This window comes from Alligator mississippiensis, chromosome 4, assembly GCF_030867095.1.
Source record: "Alligator mississippiensis isolate rAllMis1 chromosome 4, rAllMis1, whole genome shotgun sequence".
Taxonomy (NCBI): Eukaryota; Metazoa; Chordata; order Crocodylia; family Alligatoridae; genus Alligator; species Alligator mississippiensis.
The window spans coordinates 167,424,764-167,448,253 of record NC_081827.1 but is presented as its reverse complement, the minus strand read 5'-3'; the positions used below and the strand labels follow the sequence as shown (position 1 = coordinate 167,448,253).

At 49.9% G+C, this 23,490-nt stretch overlaps 1 protein-coding gene across 1 annotated transcript in view; it reads right to left on the bottom strand.

Annotated features, from left to right (window-relative positions):
* TBX21 (T-box transcription factor 21) overlaps positions 1-22,149 on the bottom strand; it is a 37,421-nt gene extending 15,272 nt beyond the window's left edge. The window contains exon 1 of the mRNA XM_006277120.4: positions 21,245-22,149. Coding sequence (XP_006277182.2) covers positions 21,245-21,825 — 581 coding nt within the window. The 5' untranslated portion in view covers positions 21,826-22,149. The remainder of the gene's footprint in view (positions 1-21,244) is intronic.
* Between the last annotated feature and the right edge of the window lie 1,341 nt (positions 22,150-23,490).

Below are 23,490 nucleotides of genomic sequence, written 5' to 3'. Positions count from 1 at the left end.
TCCAAAATCATGTTAGCAGCAGCCCCTGATATTGATTGTCTGTGTCTCCTGTATCACCCTGGTCCACTTGGGATGCAAATAATCAGCTCTGCATGGGTCAGACCCTTGGACACAAGAGCAAAAGGGCTGTTACCTAGGCCTGAGCAAGGCAGCAGGGGCAGCCATCATACAGAGAGACCCTCTTAGAAAGAGGGGAGTTGGTGACTCACTGCTGAGAGGCAAGGTTAAGTGTTTCAAGCAGGGCACTGGAAGGCAGGACTCCTGTGATATATTACTGCATGTAGGGGAACGACTGGGGAGGGGGTGCTGGTAGTTACAGTGGACAGGAGACTGGATGTCTGGGATTTGACAGCATCTATGACAAAAGAACCACCTGGGACTAGAATGGAGTCTTGTTACATTAACAAGTCCAGGTCCTGCTTCTGCAGGCACCATGTCACACTAAACCCTCCCCTCACAGAGTAAGCCCCATCCAAAAACCAGCTAGGACTTTTGTCCCTGCTGTTCTTATTAGGAGGCTGCTCCAAAACCTCCTCCTGTTCCTGGATAGGAATCTTCTTTGTAATGTCCAGCCTATAGCTGCTCTTAGCCTGCTTAAATCTGCTCTGGCTGCTGAGGCCTGCAGGCCAAAGGTCCCATCAAATTGAAATATATTTTCTGCAGCTTTGCAGAGTTATCCCAAGCACTTGCTCAGGCTGGTGCCCACTGGAATCTACTTGGCTTTGGTATGGCAACTGCGCTAAAAAAAACAAACCTATCAGTATTTTGCTGGCCCAGAGAAGGGAAGAGAAATAGCCCCATATACCAGACAAAGCAAACAGCACCCAGCCCAGTGGCTCAGTTGTTTTTACAACACAGGAGCCCTGCTGCATAGGTCCTCCATGGGGGAAACCAAAGGCAAAGGCATCGATGATACCATCCCAAATGGCCACAGCTGGGTATCAGGCCCCTCTCATCTTCATGCCATCCAATCAGTGGCCTTTCATACTATAATGTCCACATGTTAGGAACAGGAGCAACATTGATGAGGCAGTTCCCATTATCCCAAGGAAGGCATTCATTCACATTTATTTTGACTTCCAAATGGCAAAGTGGCCAGTGTTCAGCAGCGGCCCCCCCACAATTGTGCTTGGCAAGCTTTTCTGTTCTGAAACTTATGGTTGTTTACTGGGGGCCTAGCTATGATCTCTTTTTCCTCCATGTCAAACAGCGTAGCTTTGCTCTGGGTTGGAATAGTGCCTCTCACAATTGGATCCTGCTTTTAATGGGTTGGTAGGCACTACCACAATATTAACAAACATGCACACGTGTGTGCCCCTTGATTATCGTCCCTCTCACACCAAGACTGATGCTAGAGTCATTTCCCAATTTACACCTGGTCTTTTGGGCACAGGGATCCAGCTCCACCGGGGGAAAACTGGTGTTTCCAAACTGGATTTGCTTATGTTACTGCTTAGTTAGCAGGTGGACCTAGTGGAAACACATCTCAGATAGTGGCAGTTTCCATGGGTGTGTAGAACCACTTCACACACCCACTCCTCCTGCCCCTAGGTACCATGTGGCTCACCCACTCCACTGCATCTCTTTCCCCACACACCCAATACTCCCAAGTCTTGCTGCGGCAATGACAGGCCAGGAAGCTGGGGTCTTCAGAGCTGCCAACAGGCCCCAAAGAACCTCAAAAACTTCCTCTGGGGCTGTTTGTTTTGGCATTTTTTCTGCTGAATTCTTCTCTGTCAATTGCACATACGGGTTGTGGCTGAGCAAAAGGAACAAATCGCACACATGTGAACCCATGCACGCTTATTCTCGCTCCCCTGCCCTCCCCGCAGCTCTTCCCAATGCCTCCGTCTGCACTGAGGGGTGGAGATGCAAACCCAACCTGCTATGAGGCACACGGAGGTGCACCAAAATATTGTGTGAACCTGAACCGCAGCAGTGTGGGAAGGGAGAAGGGCTGTAACCCCACAGATGTCAGGGCAGCCTGGCTGTTTTGCAGCCTCAGGACCTGGAAGGCAGCAAGTGAATTCAGAGCCTGACTCTGCACTGAATGACTTAGCTGAATGAATTGCTTTAGTTGGCTGCCCAAGGGCACCTGACTTTTAAGGATGCCAGGCTAAGAGTTGTTCTTTTATAAGACTGCAGGGAGGCTCCTTTTGGTTTCATATTCAAGGGGAATAGTCCCCTCCCTGCAGTTCTTCTGAGGATCTGAAAGTACCGGGCAAAGTCAGTGCTCAGAAACTCCCACTTCCATGCAGGAGACAGGCAATGCTGCCACCCAACTCTGAAGATGGAGGAAACAGAGGTAATGAATGGGCAAAGCAACTTGCTGTGATGTCACGCAGGAAGACTGCAACCGAGCCGGCAGCAGAACCCGGGAGTCCTGCCTCAGCCCTCTGCACTCTGCTCAAAGCCAGAAATAGCAGTCTGGGAATAGAAGGCAGGAGTCCCACCTCCCAGTCCCCTGATCTAACCATTGCACCACATGGGTATGTTTCTGCTTCAGCCAACAAATCATCTCCCCTGAACCTAGGCTACCTCTTGGCAGTCATCTCAGTGGAATCAAACTGAAACAAAGGATGGCATCACTGGTGGGGAGGGGAAGAGGAGCACAGTGCCCTGCCAGGCAGGGAAAGCTGGCTAAGTACAGATCCCCCAGCAGTGAGGAGAGTGGTGGCTTGAGGGTAGCATGCATGTGAAAACCACATGGCAGCCCCCAGCCTGGTGTGCAAGTCAAGTCATAGATTTAGATAGCAGAGAGGGCAGAAAAAAAAATGCCCAGCTGCTTACCAGGTAAGGCAGCACTGCTGGGACTTTACTGGGGAAGAGACACTCACTCAGGGCTTCTTCCAGACTGCCTGGCTAGGCAGCAAAGAGACAGGTCTCTGGGTCTCATAGGCTTTCCTTGCCCATCTCACTGACACACAAGTAAAACAGTTCAAGCTGGCCTCAGGAAAAGAGGCCAAAACTTCTGCTAGTTTACACCAGCTGAGAATGCGGTCCCTTGAAACTGAAGGAGTCACAGCAAGATCTGCCTGGGACCTGCTCTGTGCTGCATATTACAGAGCCCACAACAAACACTGGCAATCCCCCTGCACCACAGGTTTCTATGAAAACTTATTGATAATAGTGTATGAGTGAGCTGTATAATATAGCTCCAGATCAGGATCCCAACATTTCCCAAGGTGATTGGAACAAAGGGGGAGAAATCGGGGTCTCTCATAACATGTGGAAGTTCTCCAGTTGAGCACTACAGAACCAAACCGAGAGACTTCAGTCAGAAATAGCTGTCCAACCTGCTTTGAAAACTTCCAGGGATGGAGATTCCACACCTTGACTATCTTCATAATGAGAAAGTTCCTCCTGTTCTCTAACCTAAATTTCCTGTGCTGCAGCTCAAGTACGTTGCTCCTAGTCCTGTCCCCTATGGCCACAGAGAAAAGGCCAGAGATTGTAAGGTGCTTTGGATACACATTTAAAGCCCTGTTACAGTCCCTCAGCTGAACAGAAATGCTAGAGGAAGTTTCTCTGCCCTTGCTTTGAAGTAGGCCCTCACAGTGAATAGCCATTTCTAGGTGTGCGTGTGCCTGATCTACAACCATCCAGCAGCTGATTTTTACTAGTTCAGATCCTCAGCTAGGAAGCCAAGTGTAGGAGCCCTACTGATTTACACTCACTGGGCACATCTACACATTCATTAATATGCCATAATTATGGTGCATTAAGTGTAACAGATACTAACTAACTTAATGTGCCATAATCGGCACTACTGCGCGTTAGTACAGATGAACACTTTTTGTGATACTAATGAGCATTAGACTAAGTCTACTGTGCATTAGTGCACTAACATGTTTTTTTGTCAGCTGCACTAATAGAATGAATCTAATGTGCATTAAGTGTCTCATGCAGACATGTCCACTGAAGTTTGTCCCTGACTGGATAGTATTGTTATCCACTTTTTTCTGCTGTACAGTATATCACCACACAAGGTACAGAGCAATGGGGAACCAGGCCTCCACACCACAGAAATGCAAGAGCCACTAGAAATGGGAATTTCTAGGGACGCTGGTGTATACCCAGCGCAACAAAGGTGAACCAGGGGGACTATTTGAACCCAAATCTTTTCCCTTTAAATGCCTCCTCCTGCACACAGCTGTAGCTACCAGCTAGCCCTCCCTGTGTGAGCAGCAATGGCAGGGTGACACTGCCAGGGTGCTGGGCCAACACAGGGAAGCATGGTGTCAGAGGCTCCGAGACTTGATTGCCAGGCTCAGAGGCTGAACCTCAGGCGACAGCACTCCTGCCCAGTGGCAGGATCCCAGTACCAACCCTGGGGGACCAGGGTGGGCTAAAAGATCATCAACTGGAAAAAACCTTTGGCTTTATACCATTAAAAAGGCAGCAGCAAGTAGCTCTATATGAATGCAGTAGTTAAGTGGCTAGATCTGGAGACAAACGAGGACTTAGGATCTAACCCTGCCTCTGCCACTAAATCCCTTCTAGTCGCTAGTTAAATCCCTTCTTGTCTTGCCTGTTCACACTGCAAACTCTTTTGGATGCATAGTTCCCACAGCATGTTTGGATAGCACCTGGCACAGAGACCTGACTGGCATCCGTAGACACTACTGTGATGTAAGTTAGCACGTGTGAAACTTCTTGATTATGGCTCACAGACCCTTCACTGCAAAGGGTGGTTCTTCTTTAGCTCATGAGCAGGGGATGAATCATAGTGGTGCCTATGAAATCATGCTTGCCATGCTATCTACTTGCCCTTATGACTGTAGCTTAGACCTCATCTACACTAAGGAGTTCTGCCACCAGAGCCCCATCAGCAGCAGGGTGTGAAAATGTCACACCCCACTGCACAGGTAGCTCTGCCAGAAAATAAAACACCCAAGCAACAGCTTCTGCCAACTGGAGGAAGAAGGGGGCACTAAACTCCTGTCAGATCCCCGCTGCCCTAGTTAAAGTAGAAGCAGCCCCTGTAGTGCAGATGTAGCCCTAGCACTGCAGGAGTTGGCACAAGACAGCAGAGTCCAGGGGTCCCTAACGGACTTCATCTCCCTCCTCACTGAGGTTCACCACTTACCGTATTTCCTCACATGCAACACACCTTTTTCCCCATAATACAGCTGCTGAAAATCAGAGTGTCCATGATACCTGAGAAATATGGTAAGAGGAGTTTCTGCTCTTTTCCAGGCAAAAGTAAAAGCAAAGTCCGCATATGATCCACAGTAAGCAGAACAATGAGCAGGCTCTGCTCCATAGCAGCTGCTATTCAGTTACTTACTACAAAGAAAGATTCCCCCCCCCCTTCATTCTGCCTTTCAAAAACAAGGTGCCTGTCTTATTCTGGGGTGTGATGTGTAATAATAATAATAATAATACTGTATTTACAAATAGCCCATGCTTGGAGCTAGGGTGACGACTGGCCTTGAGGAAGAGAGAGTCAAAGAAAATCTCCCAAGAACATCCTGCATGGCCTCCTGGTCTGAGCAGGAGGCTGGGAGAGGGAGCACCTGGGTCCAAGCCCAGCTCTGACCCCTGCTGCAGCACAGCTTTGGGGCTTGTCCTGACCTGACCTCTCGCAAAAAACTCCCCCTTTCAGGCAGGCACTTGCTGAACAGGAAATATGAGAATCTGCCCCCAGTGCCAGCTACTTAAGGTCGGTTCTCCCAGATCAGAACTTGAGCACAAGTCATGCCCATAGCCCCTGCCTCAGTTTCCCCAGATGAAGGAAAATGCTGCCAAGCTCCCTGGGAGAAGGTTACAGCCACAAACCCTTGTGATAAGGGAAACCCACAAGCACTTGGGAAACATCTAGACACATGTTAGCTAACTGCCCAGAGTGAAGTCATTTGAAGCAAAAACTACTGATGTTAAAACCCTGACCCAGTCTACTTCAGGAAACCAGCAGAGGTGCAACTGGGAAGTTTTACACCCTGGGTGGCAGTTGCCATTTTCTCTACTTCTCTTAGATGGTCTCCTTCTCACCCAGCCCTAGCTACACTACTAGAAACCAGCATGTTTTACAAAACAATATTAAATTGGTGAGATCTGGCATGAGTGAAAACACACTTACTTCCCTGGTGTACCCAGGCCCTGCCCTTGTACTGGCTCTCACAAGCTCATCACATGCCCCATCACTTTCCATGAGTTTGATCCAAGCCCCTGCCTCTGAAGTCACGTCATTTCTTGAAAAGTTCAGCTCTTAAAGCACAGTCAAGCCCAGCCTGTGTCCAACAGATTTAAGTTTGTGGTCAGGTGGCATCTGCAAGGTAGCTGGCTTGTGTAAAAAATACGTTATCTTTTTTAGAGTGATATACTACAATTTACAAGGCAGGGAACCAGGAGCGTGGGGCGAGTTTTCAAGTTCTGAGGTATCATTTGGAGAGTCTACTGTTGTTTCTCATCTGTGGGCTGCTTGTCAGTCATTGCAAGTCATGCTGAGCCTTCCTTGATAGGTCAGAATATCAATCTAAATATCATATTTTCTCCCATATAACATACTCCAGGATATAATTCACCTCTTGTTTTTGAAAGGCAGAATGAAGTAGAATGAAGTACACACCTTGCTGTAAATAACTGAGTTGCAACATCTAGGGAATCAGAGCCTACTCATTGTTTTGTTCCCCAAGCTGCCTGAAGATTTTATTTTCATTTTTGCCCCTAACTGGCAGAAATGTTCTTATCATATTTCATGGTGTGATTTTTAACAGGTGGTTTTTGGGAGAAAGTGTGTGTCGTGTGCAAAAAAAGTAATAAAATAACAATAAAATAAAATGGTAACTATTATTATTATGGAGCTTTTTTACCCTGGTGGCTATAGACACAATCTTGATAAGACAGCTCCAGTGTCATCTAAGGACCCAAAAACCAGATGACAAAGATAAAGAACACATTTTCTCTTCTTCTCTTCTCTTCCTTTTTAAAAAAAAATTAAATAAAATGCCTTCATTTTTAAGCCCATCTCATGATTCTTTGGGGGGTGGGGGGAGGAGGAGGCACATCATTATGACTCTGGATGCTTTGGGATAGCAAAGTTAGGACACACAAGGGACTGGTGATCTCCCACCTAGCCTTGGTTTCCCCAGAGAAGAACACATCCCATGAAGACAGCTTGGATCTTTGCACCAGCAAAGGCTTGTGCAGAGGCTTGTTATCAGCTCGCATGAGTCTGCTAAGCAGCAAGGCTGACAAGTGCATGGCATCCACCTGGCAGAACTGGGCTCTGCACAAAATACCAAAAGGCGAGAGAAAAGAGCAGCATCAGTCCCTCGGTTTTAATGAAAGCATCTGGATGCTCAGCTTGGTACAGCACTGTCACTTCCAATGGAGTTACACCAATCAACACCACCGGGTCCTCTGGCCACCTCTGTCTGACAGTGAGGAGGGAACAGAGGTAGAACTCTACTAGCAGCACCCACATCTGAAAAAAGGCAGACAGGGCCAAAGGGTTTTGGGAGCCTGCAGTGGGGAGGGTACGTGACTGCAAGATGCCTCTTATTTTATGTCCCCACCCAGCAGCACTCTCCAAATGAACAAACACACTGAAGGAGTTTTGCCTATTCTTCAAGTCTCTGTCGGTTTCTGAGTTTATACTAGCATAAGCAAAAGCAGAATGAAGCCCACTGTCATCTGGCTGGGAAGCCAGAAGAAGAAACTGTAACCTACGTTGCCATATAAAAGACAAGGCGGTTGTAGTTTAATTATGTGTTAGTTGAAAAAGCTAAATAGCAAATAAGGTCATCTAAGATTCACCATGACCATCTACTCTGGATTAAAACCACAGCTGTCTTGTCTACACTAGGGTTGCAATGTAGATTGAAAGCACCCTTTTCCCCTGCAGTGAAGGCATGGCTTTGGGGTCAGATTCCCAGCTGGTCTAAGTGACTGTATAACTATAGAAGCCACCCACCATTCCACTCCCTAAGTGTCTTCCCTTAGTGCAAGGTCACACCCCTACACCCAAACAAATGCAGGCAGTTTCCTGAATGGACTTATTTGGCATTGATGGGGGTGGGGTGCAACATGATGCTGTACTGTCTTTTGTCTCTGCTTTGGCTCCTAAAGCCTTTTTGCTGAGGAGTGCTCAAAAACTTTCTCTGTTCTTTACCATCCCTTGCACCCACAGCCCTGCCTAGCATAGGTGCCTCCATTTCCTCCCAATAAACAAGCCACTGTCTTGCCCCAGTACCTTCTACCCCTTGAAACAGCCAGGGGAGTGTCTGGGACTACCCGAGATGCCAAGCTGGAATCCAGACTCCAGAATCCACAGCAAACCCTGTCCCCCTCCAAAGCTTTTGACACCAGAGGTGATCAAAGAACAAGCCACTGCTAAACCCTCAGATCCAGGCATCCTGGCAGAGCAGAGGCATTCAGTCCTCATTAAAGATGTCTCACACCTGCTCCCATGGGGACTATATAGTCCCCACTCTTCCCCCCCACCTACTTAAGCTTATTTGAAATGGATGCCCCCCTCAAAGCACCAGACACCAGACTTGTTCCTTGCTGATCGCAATGAGTGTCGTGGAAAGCAGAAAGGGATGAGAGCCCCAGCTCAGTTACCCAGACATAAATCTAGAGCAGCCCCCCTGCCATCAGCAGCCTGGTGTTCCCCTTTCACTGATCCAGGGTACTATCCAAAGGGACCCCCCTGACTCCAGATTTGTTGGCACTGCCAAGATCTGCATCCATCCCCATCCCTTCAGTGCTGCAGTTATGCTGGGGAAAAAAGTGGCTCCCTTCCTCCTCCTAACTGAGAAGCTAAGGAGGGTGAGTGGGGGTCATCCCTTGTCTGGTTCAATTTACCCAGGTGTGACCTGGGGTCTCCTCATAACTACATGGGGCAGATTGCTTCGTCATTACCTCTGCCACACACCTCAAAGCACAGGGCCCCCAGCTGTCATAAACCAGAGTAGCCCCAGCAGGGTCAGTGAAGCTCTGCTTCCACCAGTTAAGAATTGGGCCCAATCCACCAGGGCCCAGCAGCTTCCACACAAGTTCCCCACCCCCAGCCCCCTCACTTCAGTTGAGCTAAGCACTGTGGAACCATTAGGACCGAGCAAGTCAGCAGCTGCCCTAGCAAATCCCAAGTCATTCAGGTGGAGGCGGTCAGATTTACACTGGGGCAGCAGGAATGGGGATCTGACCCAATTTAGATGGGCTTACACCTGTCCAGCTCCCACCTGCCTTTATCTCCACCCAGCTCTGCCCTCCCAGGATTTCCCACTTCCTGACCGTTTCTGGCTCTCAGCAACCCGCACCTGCCTTGGCCCGTCAGTCACTGCTTCCTCCATGATGGTGGAAGGGAAGGTGACCTTCACTTGCCTTCCCTTTTCATGGTGTCCCTGGCTCACCCCATCACCTGCCGCAGGCAACTCTGCACAACTGGTGGAAGCCCTGCCTGGAATGGACATCCTGCACCCCTAGTCTATCCTCTCTTCCTTCAGATCAGCCATCTTCCCAGTCACACACTTGACTTCTCACTCAAGTGAATCACAAGCCTTCAGGCCCAGCCATGTTCAATGTCCTCGACAAACCCTCCCTGCTCCATCCCTCATTTCTCCCACCTTACAGGATTGTACCAGTATCATTCTCATGGGCTTGAGCATCTTTGAGGCTGTGCTAGTCTTGCCAGGTCTTTGCACAGCATCTTTTCTATCTGTCTACACAGGTAGGATCCTCTTCATTCCACATCTCAGCTATAGCAACACCCTTTTCTCCAGCCAGGATAAATGGGATCTTGCCCTGCTCAAATATAATCATGCTGTAAAGATCATTGCCTGTGCTCTTTAGCCTAAGGCAGGGCCAACATAAATGTGCTATCTCCACTAGCTGCCCTTTTCTCCATTACTCTTCACAATCAAAGTCCCTCATGGCCTACCCCACTGCCTCAGCACTTCTCCAGGCTGCTGAGGCCCCATTAATCAGCCCAGCAGACCAGTCTCCATCTCCTTCATCTATGGGAGCGCCCACAACCTTCCTCCCAGACTGCGCCTTATATGGGGGAAAAGCTCCTGGCCACAAAGCCACCTCCTTGCTCTCTTCACCTCACTCCTTTGCCCTGATACCTACGAAGAACAGAAAAAAAGTGAAGCAACCAGTGACCTGAAAGAAGGGCCCATTACATTAAGAACAGTCTTGTTCCTCCCGCCTGCTGTCTCACCAGGCACTTAGGTCATGGGCTCTCAGGTGTGTTGACATGGCTTCAGAGTCAAGGGGAGGCAGTAGGCAACCTCTCAAGGACCCTTTCAGCTTCCTTTTCTAGGATTTTTGAGGGGAAGACTGCTCGAGTCTTTGGTGTTTGTGTAACATCTAGCACCATGGGATCCTGGTCCATGGCTGTGGCCACAAAAAGCTCCCACAAGGCAAACTAATCATCATGGGACACCCAAGGCTGGTGATTGCAGCAGAGTACAACCATCTTTGCCACAACCTCACCTTCACCTTGCCCCGTCTGTTTGCCCTCTCCTTGTACATCAAGTGACTGTACAGGACCTAGCACACCAGAGATGACAGTGCCCAGTTTGAGCCTGCCAATGTAATGGATGGAATATTGGGGCCTGGTGTCAGCTGGGGCACTACTGCCAACATAGAGGATCAGCACAGCTCCACTGATTTCAACAGAGCATGGCTGATTTACACACACGTGGGGAGCCTGGCTCCAAAGCAGCAAACAGCAAACTTTGCATCCCTAGGGAGTCCCAGGTTTAGGAGAACACAGTGTCTTGACCCCTTGGTGGAAACCTGGGACACCGAGGTAGCAGGCTGCAAAGAAAAGACGCCAGATGCTGCCTGGATCACTGTAATGCTTCTGAACATTTTAAGGCAGGGGAAGCACTGGAGATCCAAGTCCCACTGTGCTGTAGCCTTGCATTAGCATCAGCAAAGGCCATAGCTTGCAGGGCCCTACTTCTGGGTTGCAGCCTGTCCTGTTTATTCCTAAGGGGGATCAGAGCTGGTAGAGGCACAAGAAACCAAAATACATTCAAGCGGCACTGAGAACGGAGCCCTTTCTGGCAGCTGAGTCATACTTTCCAGGGAGGGCTGGTGTGTCACGCCCTAGCCCTGCTCAGCCTGCCTGCCTGCCAGGAGCGGGGGCAGTTTGCGGGGGCAGCACCCACAAGATGCAAAGCTGGGGAGGCTCAGGGGGCGACTGCCCCATGGGGAGAACACCTCTCCCTACCACCCACTCCCATCACTATTAGTCATTCAAGTGCTTGGGAGGCTGATAAGACCACAAAAAGAGCCAGGCAGGGGTGGAGGTGTTGAGACAGGAAAGTAGAGAGACTTCTTAAACTGATAGGTCAGTGACTACTGAGCCCAAACCACCACAAGGACCAATGGACTGAGCCCTTGAAGGTCCCAGCCCAAGGTCTTCTGTGCAGGGTTATTTCTTTCACCACCATCCATGCTGTTGCAGCATAGATGCATGGTACTGATGTCAGACAGGGAGAGGGCAAAGTCCAACTTCTTTCTACACACATACTGAGCTCCCCTTGTCCCACCAGACCCCTGTCCATCTGGCTGCACCATGGTGAATGCCTTGGCACAAGATGAGCTTGGGGAACTGACAGGTAGGGGAAAGGGACAGGGAGATTAGTCTTTATAGGTACCACTAAGAACAGCCAGAAGCCCTTGCTGGACCCAGTTCATGGAAACATCCCCACCCATCAAATGGAAGTACACGCAGATACATGAAGCGGGGAGTTATGGTCATGATTTGAACCTATTTTCTGTGCAGACCCCAGTGTCACCACAGGAGAAGCACCAGATACAGGAGGGATGTCATAAGAAACATTCTCCCGAGTACATACCAGTAAATCCCCCCCTTGTTAGTTCCAAGGGCCAGCTTCTCAACAGGCACGAATCTACTGATCTCCCTCAGTGGAGCAACTGGGGATATGGCACTTCAGGGCTCAGAGCAAACACAGAGTTTTCCCTACAATATTAATGCCAATGCAGAGGCAGAACTAAAGCTGGTTTTCCTGTCAGTTGTGCTGGTGGCATCAAGCCCAGCTCCACTGACTCTGCTAGTCATAACAAGCCAAACTCCCTATCCCCAGGCTATGCCATTTCTCCTCACATAAATCCAACCCAATGAGACTGACCCTCAGTCTGGACAACAGGGGCTGGGTCTTCTCAGATCATGGACCAATTCCATCTACCAAACTCCCTCCCCAAATGAAAGGCCCCTTCAAAACTCAGGTTGTGACTATTTGGACTTCCCTTTGGTTGAGCATCCTTCTACACCCCCTCTCCCTCCAGCAGGTAGTATTTTAATCTCACAGCTGGATCTGAGCTCAAGCCTTCACACAAAGCCCAGGTCCCATTCTCAGTGTTGTGGTTAGCCATCTACTATATTTTAAAATGTCTGCTTCCTGTAACACCATCATTCTTCAGGGCATCCAGACTGCCTGGAGCAAGGTGCTGTACAAAACCAGAACAAAAGACAGAGAGAGAGAGAGGTCCCTGCCACAAAGGCCTTATAAAACATCATGTCCATAGCTAAGGTCCTGCAAACGTTGTGCAGACTCTTAACATAATATAGAGCAATTCCCCTTAAAATGAACCGATGTCTGTACATTAAGTCAGACACGGGCTGATACCGAGTTCCACCATTTCTTTCTTACTTTCAGGGTGGGATGTTTTTTCCACAGGGGGAAAAAAAATGCCTAAAGATCAATGGAAACTAAGCTTTAAAATTAACACCCAAGTTTCTGGGTGACTCAAAACCACTCTTTTGGCACTTACGAAAAAGACAATGCATTAAGCCCGTTGTTCGGCCAAACACAACAGCGTGTGCTTATAGCTGTGTGTGTCCTAAAACCCATTGAAGCCCATGGGACTCAAACATATGCATGAGAGCACTGCTGAATCAGAACCCCGATTTGTGCAGAGCAAGATGCAACAAAGATGAGCTTAATTAGCACTGTGTGGAAGAGATATCAGTGGTGCAGATCTAACTGAGAATCATTGTCGCCTCCTGTTCTTTCACACGCAGTCAGTCTTTCTGCAGTCAGTCTCTCCCGCACTCTCTTGCAGTGGCCAGATGTTTCAGTTGAAAACACGAGAAATTCCCAGTGAAGTAAGGCTTGTCTACATGTCAAAAAAGTCTGGAATACCTATAAATAACCTGATCCCTCCATGTGAACACTTATTCCACACTAGGATTTGCTTTGCACAGTTTAAGCGACTCTACTTTGGACACAGGGAATGCCTGAGCTAGAGATGTACTGCGTGATCTCTGTTTCTTCCCGTTCCTAGCAGCTTGTTTTCCCTGAAGTATGAGCCATTTCAATCACTTACAATCAAGTTTTACCCTAATGTTTTACAATCAGTGTATTAGATTCACCAAACAACTGCATCAATCCCACTGAATGCGAGAACGAAACTTCTCTTCTGTTTTCTAAAGCTCAGCAAACAGACAGAAATTCTACCAAGCAACAAGCGGTTGTCAGTGGGTGTCACTAACTATGGCCTCCACTGATAGCAATGAAGACAATTAGATTTACACCCTCTAAGAATATGCCCCAATTAAAAAAGGAAAAGCAAGCAGGCCCCAAAAATATTTAAAAATGTAACTAATAAAGAAACAGATTACACATTTAAGGGAAGCTGGAGCATGGGGAGACTTTGATGTGGTTGGAATTTTAATCTAACATTTACACTAAAGGGGCTTGTTTTTAATCTCGAGGCAAATTTCACCCCCCACACACACACGCAGAAAGAAGAATGATTTAAGACCCTATGTTCTCGCCTGTATCTGAGGCTTGATCTGCAGAAAAACCTTGTCTTAAGTAACTGGCAAAGATACCACCTCATCAAAGCAGAGTTATGTTTTATCATCATCGTTACTGAGGTAGTGTCTTGGGTCTGATCTACACACAGATTTTGTACTGGTATCACTGTTTTGGTTAGGAATATGATTTTTTTTTTTTTTTAGCCAGGCTGTTATACTAACACAATAGCTCATGTGAATTAAGATATTTTACAATAAAGGGCTAGTTACACTAATATAAGCACCTTGATAGTGGTGTACAGGCATCTACTGCTTTGGTTAAAAGCGGTATCATTAAATGGTGCACAATTTGTGTATGCAGACTAGACATGTAGGTCTTGGGAGACTAATGGCCCTGCTAGAGTAGACCACTAGTTTTCAACCTTTTTAGGCTCAAGGCATCTCCAAGAAAATGCCAACTCATAGCTTCCACTCATTTTTTGACTATGGAAAAAACAACAGTAGTTCTATTGCAAAGAGCTCAGAAATCCCAGAACACATCAGAATGGTTTTGACACCACGGATTCCTACTTGAAATCTCTGGGTTTATCTTGTGAATCACATGTAGGTGTTTGCATACCTCACCATGCTAAAATTGCATGGCACCCCACTGTACCCTTAAGAGGATCTCGTGGCACCATCACCTTGGTTGAGAATCACCACATTAGACACTACGCACATGCTTCTGAAAAAACAGCCTGTACCACAAAAAAGAGACTAGATAGGCAAAATGCTGGATTCACTGAAGTTCTGCCACCAATTTCAATAGGGAGGATTTTACCGTATGCATTTAAAAATAAAATGACGCATCCAATTTTTTAAATGCAACTGTGCTACAAACAACATTCTAGCTTACTGTAAATGAGACAGCAGAGAAAGGGAAAAAACCAAAACATATTTTTATATATCTATATTTTTTTCCACTTTGTTTACTCTGTGCATTTGACAGCAGTTTCACCATTTCCTCTATAGTCAACTTCATTGTTTTCCCCACAGAGTCAATTTTCCCCCAATGATTGTGTGCATCTTATACAATGGGAAGGAAAGAAAAACCAATGTGCTTTTTATATACAAATTTGTGATTGTCAAAATAGAATGACAACATTTAGTAGCGGGGTTTCAGGGTAAGATAGGAAGCTACTTAAATTCTCACATTTATTTTTTAAAGCTCAGTGGAGTTGAAGTTCCCTGCATCTTGGAGACGAACTTGCCTGTGTTGATTTCACTGGGAAACGCTGCCTAAGATACATGGCACAATACTGGGAAAAAAGACCTTTGATTTACACAGGTGAGGACCAGCATATAGGCTTTAAGGAAAGAGCAAAAAGAAATGAGACTGGCAGCCTAGGTTGACTTTCAAGCACTCGTTTAAAATAGGTGGTGCTTCACTGCCATGTGTGTAGGTTGCAGTGCTTTTGAACTCGCTCATCTATTCCCTAGCAAGGTCCCACACAGTTGCATTGTGATTATGTGTACAAGGGGCTGAGAAGACAGAGAAGCTGTTTGGTTTCACAGCAAGGGGGGGGGGGGGGGGGGGGGGGGGGGGGGAGTGTTAAGGGAATGGCTCGCCATTAAAGGCCAGGAGGGGTTGTGGGTGGAAGGATCTGGTGTGCAGATGAGTTGTGGAGCACTCCTTGTGTCACTGCTCCCGCACGTGGGCGCTGGTGGAAGGTTATGTGGGTGCTCATATAGAAGGATATTTTGGGCCCAGTTCAAACTAGAGAGTCTGAGCTGGTGCAGATTCAGGCCTCCTTCCGGTCCTGACCATGTACCTGTCACCCCCAACTCTGCTTCCCTCCCCTACTCACGCTTGGAGACTTACAGGAACCCAACAGCATTTCATGTTCCACCAAACCAATGTGGCCCTCCGCTTGGCACAGGCCAGCTCGGGTAGAAGGACATTGGGTCCTGGGGGAAGGGTATGAAAATGAGCAGCTGTGGTGGAAAGATCCCCAGGGCTGGGGTGAGAACCCCAGGGTGAGGCCCCTTATTTGCAAGCAGGGTCACAAGGTCTCAGGGCCAGGTTCTCAGCTAGGTTAGCCCCTGGCAGATGTGAAATGACACTGTTCTACTGGCATCAGCAGAGTTATTTATGCATGGATGCAACTTTCCTGGAGCTCCATTATGCCCCCTGCCCCATCTGTAGCATGCTCCACTGCAGCAGGAGGAGAGATTCCAGTGCTGGGGGTGGACCCCCTACCACCCTTAACAGGTTTGCTGAACCCCAATCTCCCTCCCCCAATCCCTTCCCCCTGTTCAGCACACCACAGAATGCAGCCCCGCCTGCTCCCTTGGGTTGAAAACACCCTGTGTGGAGGGGCGGCGGGTGGGCTGCTCATTTCCTGCATGTCTCATCTTCCAATGAAAACCCTGCTGTTGAGTCTGAGCTGATGAAAGGGTGCAGAGCCACAATAACCACGGCTGGGTGCACGTATGAGACACACATACGCATACAAAAGTAAGGGAAGGACTGTCAGAATTACCCTCCTTGCACCAATATGAACAATGGAAAGAGAAGCCCTTTGCAGAACACCCCTGTACCCATACAAGCCCTGGAGATTACAAGGAGGTGGCTCTGCAGAGGGTCAGGCCCACCAACTTCGACAGGACCCCCCTATGGGTAGGACTTAATTTACAGCCAAGGAGCAGTGCTACCTGCCCCTTTTTGGACCAGTCTGGTACACATAGGCACACAACAGTGAACTTTCCTGCCTACAGCACACTTGTCTCATCGACAAACCCGCAGTGCATAAAAATGAGGAAGGGGACCTTAAGACTTGGCTCTGGGGTTTCAGTAACAAATCCAAAGGGTGCCAAATTTATCCCAGGCCCCTGTTTAAAAGAAAGTAACTGCAGCATCCTAGGGCAATAGGCCAAACCACAGAGGTGGCACCAAGACAAGGTGTGGTATTTTGAGGACCAAATGCCTGACCTGGTGGCCAAAGAAACTATGGCTCCAATGGATAAAGGATGAGATCCCAGACCTGGAATGCAAAACTAAAACAAGGGTGGGGGAGAGGTTGGAAACATTCCCCCAAATAAGGGAACAGTTAGGTCCCATTTTTTACAATTGGAAGAAGTAAAAAGACTCTGGCAGAAGTGACCTTGACAGCAGTCTCAGTGGCCTCTTCCCCCCCACCCAATCATAAATCCAAATCCTAGAAAGCAGTCACAGGATCCTCTCAGCTTTCACCTTCCATCACTTGCAGTTTTGTTCCTCTTGGCCATTTTTATAACAATAGGTGAGAGACCTTATTGCATCTCCAAAATAGAGGTACAGTGAAAAGGCTAAAGGGGGGAGGGCAGGGAGGAAGCAGGGCAGATGTACTCATTCAGCCCTCCAATTCAGAGTGTGTGGCAATGGTCTCTGCCTTACCTATATACATGTGACCACAAAGACCACAAGAATCATCCCATACACAGCAGCCTCCTAATCACAGTTGGAACCATTCTTCAAGCCACGCTTCATACTCAGCCTGGTCAATCTTCCTGTAGTATTACGGCAACACAAGGGGCTGACAACAGGACTGGTCAGAGGGAGACACAGAGAATGCTACCAACTGTGCACTTCACTAACTATCATGCAGATCCCTCTCCTCCTCGCAACTTCACAAGGCATCCTAAGAAAAACAGCACTGCCCATGATCCCCTTAGTTAAGCCTCCACAAGAAGCCACCTCTCTGCTGGGCCCATCTGTCAACTGGCCTCACAACTGGAAGAAGACTTAACAGAGAAAATGATCTTTCAAACCAAGAGCATTCTCTAAAGGGAATAAAAACTGAATCTGAGTAAAACCTGAATTCAGGTATTGATTCCCTTTCTGCATAGCCACCATTGTAGATTTCATCAGATCAGACCCCAGCACCCTTGACAATTTCAAAACAACTAGCCCTCCCCTCCCCCCCCCTTTGTTTTTTGGGGTTTTTTTTGCATGGCAGGGCTCTTAGCCTTGTGTCGGTCAGCTTTCAGGGGCCTGGTTTCTAGGAAGCACTGAAACACCTGCCCTCCCAAAAGTGGGGGCAACCCAGAAATCACTGGCTACCTTCCAAAAAAAAAAAAAATCTTAGCCAGCAACTTCATACTTAAGACAGACCTCAGAATGCTTTCAAAACTCCCCACATTTGCAAGTATACGAGTTCGCTCCTACTGTCATAGAAGGCCACGGCCACACTTTAATTTACTTCAAGGGAAATAAGAATGGGCTCTTTCTAAATGGGAGATCATTTTCATCCCCTGCTGGAATGCAGCCACCTCTGGGCAATGGCTTGTTTAATGCCATATGGCAACAGATTAATATGATGACGAGCAAATTAAGTTCAGCAAGGGAAAGGCTCAGAGGGGCGAAATAAAAAACTGCTCAAGTGCACACAACAGGTATCAGAAAGATGTAGCCAAGTCTCGTCTAGGAGAGGGTTAGCTCTGCACTCAGAGGAAAGAGGAAGCCAGCTCTTTTGCTGATATTTTAGTAGGTTTCTATATGACCGGAGCAAAAGAAAAAGACCAAACATTTCAGGTGCTGCAAACATATAAACAAAATACATTCCACCCCATCTTCAGAGGAACTGAGTCACTGGGGTTTGAAGGCAGAACATAGTGCTCAGCTTTCTAGCCCAGGTTAGCGCTCGCTAGGTTTTTCCCCCCCTCTAGCTCCGGGTGTTTTTGTCACTATATCTGGCTGGGTATCCCAGCCCGCTTCCCTTGATGGTGATGGTATGTTACTGAATCGCCCTAAGTGGTACAAGAAGGGAGGGGGAAGCCCACCCCCCCTCCCCTCCCCCAGGATCACAGGCCTGGAAATGTGCGTGGGAAATGAACCAGCCTTAACATGTTTAGACTTTCAACACATTAAGCAGGTTGGTTTCAGCATCAAAGTGACACTATCTGTCTAGGCCAAAGAAAGCAAGAGAAAAGGATGGAGGGAGAAAGAATGAACAAAAAGGGGGCGGGGGAAAGAGAGAAAGAAAAAAAATCAGATAGCCAATAGGTGTTGAGACCTCCTGGCTGAGAAGGAAATGCCCCATCACAGCAGCAGCCAAAGAGTGAAAAAGCCCCTTGTCTGATGAATGAGGAACGAGCAAAATTGAGTCCCTCCTTTAACCAAAAGGGGCCGTTTCTGGACCTGTTGTTTGGACTGAGGAGTGGATTCGTAGTAGCAGCTCAAGCCTTTAATAAGTTAAAGACCATGTTCTAAAATATACTGACCTTGGGAGAAACTTTCAAGAGCAGGATGGAAGGAAAGGGAGACAGGTTAGGTTAAAAAGCAGAAGCCAGATTTTTTCTGGTGGAAAACAGGTATAGCAATATGGTAGTCAATGGAGCAGTGACAAGTTATACCAGCAAAGGATCTGACTGTTTGCAAGCATATGGCCATGAGCCACAATTGTGCATGCTAGAAAGTAATTCGCTGTTTAAGCAACAGTATTTACAACTTGGTCCAGCTCCTGAGAGGCAACTTAAAACCTGAGTTGCAAGCTTCTTCTGTGTGAACTACTAGAAGAGGCAGGAGCACACTTATCTGTAGTAACGCAAAAAGCACTAGAAGCAAGGAAAGTGTGGGGTGGACAGGTATCCCATCATAAGCCCTTGGAGCCTCCAGACCTAAACAGGCCCCATACCCAAAGTCAGAGGCTTTGGTCATGGTGGGCACTACAAGGCTCTGTGGAATTGTGTTTGCAAAGAGCTTTAAGAGGATGAGGCAAAAAGACTACACAACTGCAAGGCATTTCTGGGCTCATATCCCACTAGTGCAAGGCCCCCAAAGTCAGCATAGTCATGCTATATGGGAGGATGTGTGCTCAAGTTGTCACCCCTATCAGCATCGTTAAAAATCTGACTTGTTTTAAAGTTACAAGCCTGAGAAAGGAAGAAACGATTTTAGTGTCTGCTGAAGCCCTGGATTCCGGTGACCCTGAGCATGTACAGCCTGGGGACCCAGCCTGTTTATGAACTCTGGCACCAGTTCAATTTGCTTCTCGGATTCTCTGTGCTTGTTCAACTAGCTGGCACAGCATCCAGGCAAGCCTGCAAAGGGGAACAAGACGGCACCAGGAGGAAACAGCAGCTGCCCAGTGGGTCCAGCCTGGCATGCCTCACACAGCCTGGCATCTCAAAGCCTCCCGAAATACCCAGCTGATCTCACGCATGTGTGTATCTATGATGCACCAGGTCTCCAGGGGCCCCTTGGGAGTACCTGACCAGAGAGGGCCCAGGGAGTTGTGGTGGCAGAGGAGTGCTGGGCACCCAAGCAGAAACAAAGGATGTGAGCTGGGCGAGGTGATCAGAGTTCACTACTGCTGACAGCAGCTTGCTTCCAGTGTGTGCATACATGTGAGGAAGATCAAAGCCATGAGACGCACACAACCTGGTGTGGGCCAGATTCTGATCTCAGTTACACCAATCTAAAACACTTTGGCTCTTAGTTACACTGAGGGAAAACTCAAAAGGAAGCCCAAGGCACTTCAGTGGAGGGAGTCTGCTTCACACCAGAGGAGCCATGGCTGGGATCTGACCCTTGTGCAAGGATGGGGTTAGCTACTCTCGTCACTACTGCCCTTTGGTGCGCACCTGGCCCCTTTACCCCTTCTGGATAAAAGCTTGTGGGAGCAGAGCACTCTGAGGATCGCTCCAGTCACAAAGAAACTTTCTTTCAACAGACACCTGCAGCTGGGCCGTGCTCCCGCATCTTAACCCACTGCAGTGCCAAGCCCCTGCCACTCTGCCCCCCGCAGTGTCACAAGACAAGAACTAGGGGCCACAAAATGAAACCAGTAGGTAGAGAACTTAAAACTAACAAAAGGAAGTTCTTTTTACACTGTACGTCATCCAAGTGCGGAACTCATTGCCTCCAGGTGCTGTGGACACTGACAGTTTAGCCAGAGACTCAAGAGGCAGTGGGGGGAGAAAAGGCACCAGACACATTCTTGGGGGGTGAGGGTTACATCCAGCAGCTCTGGAGCATGGGAGCTAGGGGCACAGCCTCTGAATCACAACTAACTAGACCTCAAATGCTGGAGACTGCAAGGGAGAGAGGAACAGTGGAGGGGAGGGAGGGAAGATCCAGGTCAGACCCAGTCCCTTCACCCTTTCAAGCATCTGCTTTCGGATGCAGGAGATGAGGCAAGCCGGACCTATAGTCTGACCCAGTAAACGGCAGTTATGTCCCGCAGCTGGCGCACGTATGGGGGGGACAAAGAGGTGTCTGTTTGGTGCCAAGGAAAGCTAGCTCAGGGGTTGCACAGAGCCAGACCGATACAGGGCGCTGGAGGAGACCCATCTCGGGCAGCCTCCAAGCCCTGCACTTGGGGGAGAAGAGCGGAGGGAAGGGAACAGGCACCCCTGAGGGGCAGGGGTGCGCACACACACACACACACACACACACACACAGAGGCAGGCAGGCAGGCAGGCTCCCAACCCTCCCAGCCCCCTCTGGGGGGATGCCCAGCGCTCGGCCCCCAGGCTCACCTGCCCTGCTTGGTGATGATCATCTCGGTCTGGTGCTTGTGGAACTTGGCCCAGAGCGGGTAGTTGTTGAGCACCACCTGGACCTTCCCGGCCACCTGGTATCCGGGCACCGGGTAGAGCGGGCCGCGGGGGAACAGGGGCTGCACGGAGCCCGGGTAGCAGCTCTCCCCGCCACCTCCGGTGCTGCAGCTGCCGCCGCTGCCGGTGTAGAGGTCCGCGCCGCCGGGGTAGGGCTCGGCCGCGTAGCCGGGACCCCCCGGCGGAGGGGCGGCGGGCGGCGGCGGGGCGCGGTAGGAGGAGGAGCAGCTGTTCAGGGCCGGGCTAAGGAAGCGGCCGGCGGCGCCGCTCACGCCGAAGCCGCCGGGCAGCATGTGGCCGCCGTAGGGCAGGCTGAGCGGGCAGCCCTCGGCGCCCGGCGCCTCGGGGTAGTAGAAGCGCTCGGCGCTGCCCAGCTTGAGCTCGGCCGGCTCCTTGGCGCCCTGCGCGTCCGCCGGCTCCTTGGCAAAACTTTGGCTGTCGCTGGCGCTCAGCATGGCCAGGGCGCTGCCGCTGCCTCCCGCCGCGGGCTCCAGCGCGCCCATGGACCCGCCCGGGCTGCCTCGCCGCACGTGGGGGCGCGGGTCGGCCCCGCTCCGCCGCTGCCCCGCGCGGGGCGGCCTCACGCCTCACGCCGCCGCCGCGCCGCCCCGATCCCTGCCCCGCATCGCCCGGCAGAGACGCGCTCGGCTCCGGGTGGGCAATCCCGGCGGGGGCCCGCGCTGCACTGCACTGCACTGCACTACGCTGCACTGCCTCGTGCACCCCGTGCGTGGCCGGGGGGGGCCCTCCCCTACAAAACAACGGCACCTGCCCCGCACCCGCGCCGCCCCGCACTGCTTTTTTGCCTCCCTCTTATTGAAGCGCAGCGCTGGAGCTGGAGGCTCCGCCCCCCTCGCGCCTGGCCACGCCCACGCCCTCCCGACCGCGCCCCTTGCTCTTCTGGACACGCCCGCTCGCCAGGACTCGCCCCGCTCCTCCCTTGCCACGCCTCCGTTTGTCTGGCCTCGCCCCTCCGCCTGGCCACGCCCCCAGGCAGCGCCTTAAAAGAGGATCGTGCCTTCTAACCTCTGGCAGTCCCGGGGTAGGGAAGTTCTGGGGTGGCGGGGTTTCAGTGCTTGGAGGTTTTTAAGACTTGGGCAGACAAAGCCTTGGCTGGGAGGATCTAATTGGGGGTGGTCGCGCTTGGAGCAGGGGGTTGGATTAGATAACCTCCTGAGGTCAAGCCTAACTTTCTATATGATGCTATCAAGTGTCCTGAAAGCCCCCAGCAAGGCCAGTGTGGGTGCAAGACTGCAGAGTCCAATGGGAAATCTCTTGTGAATCCTGTCTGCACAGCTGCCAGTGCTAGCCCTGCACCATTCAACACCCTTGACAGGCTCTCAGGGCACTCCTGGGCATCAGGGCACCCTGGTTGTGAGGCAGTGGTCCATAAGGGCCTTCCTTGCCTACTCTGCCTTTGGCCTGGCTTCAGGTGAACACAGAAACCCCCTCACTCTGCCCAGGGCCAAAGCCACTCAAAGCCATCCAAGTGCTGGGATACAACTGGATGCTGGGGAATCCTCTTGACAGTGTGTGGTACCTGCTGTAATGATCCCCCCCCCCCCCAATAAAAAAAATCAACGGTACTTGCCCCCCGGGATGTTGAGGGCACATGGGTTTGCAGGCTGCTAAGAGTTTAGTTAGGGACACAGCATCAAACAGGAACTGGGCCATGGAGTTAGGACCATGTTAATGGCTCCTTGAGCGAGTAGACATTTAGCAATGCTGGGTGTCTGTGAAGGAGCTGCAGCCCACAAAGGGGGTGTGCCACAATAGGGCAGCATGGGCCAACCTCTTTGGTAGATGTGCTACCTATTAGCCTGCGCTTTCTGTGCCACTCCAATCCCCTCTGTCTGCCTGATCTGCTGCTCTGTTTTCTGCTCCCTACTCTGGCTCCCTGCCCAATCTCCAGCTCTGTTGCCTACTTCTCGCCCTATCTGCTACTGTGCTGCCTCTCCCCTCCCTGATTTGTTGCATGCCACACACAGAGGCTGCCTGTGCCAAAGTGAGGTAGGTGCCTAAATCCCATTGGAAAAAGGCAGCTACCTCTGATATTCCTTCCACAAAGCTCCAGGCCCATCAGTACTGAAGGCTGGCTTCACTGGGATGCCTCCTGTGAGACAAGTTAACAATGGTCCAAGTGCTTGCAGGAGTGGGCCTTTACCTCT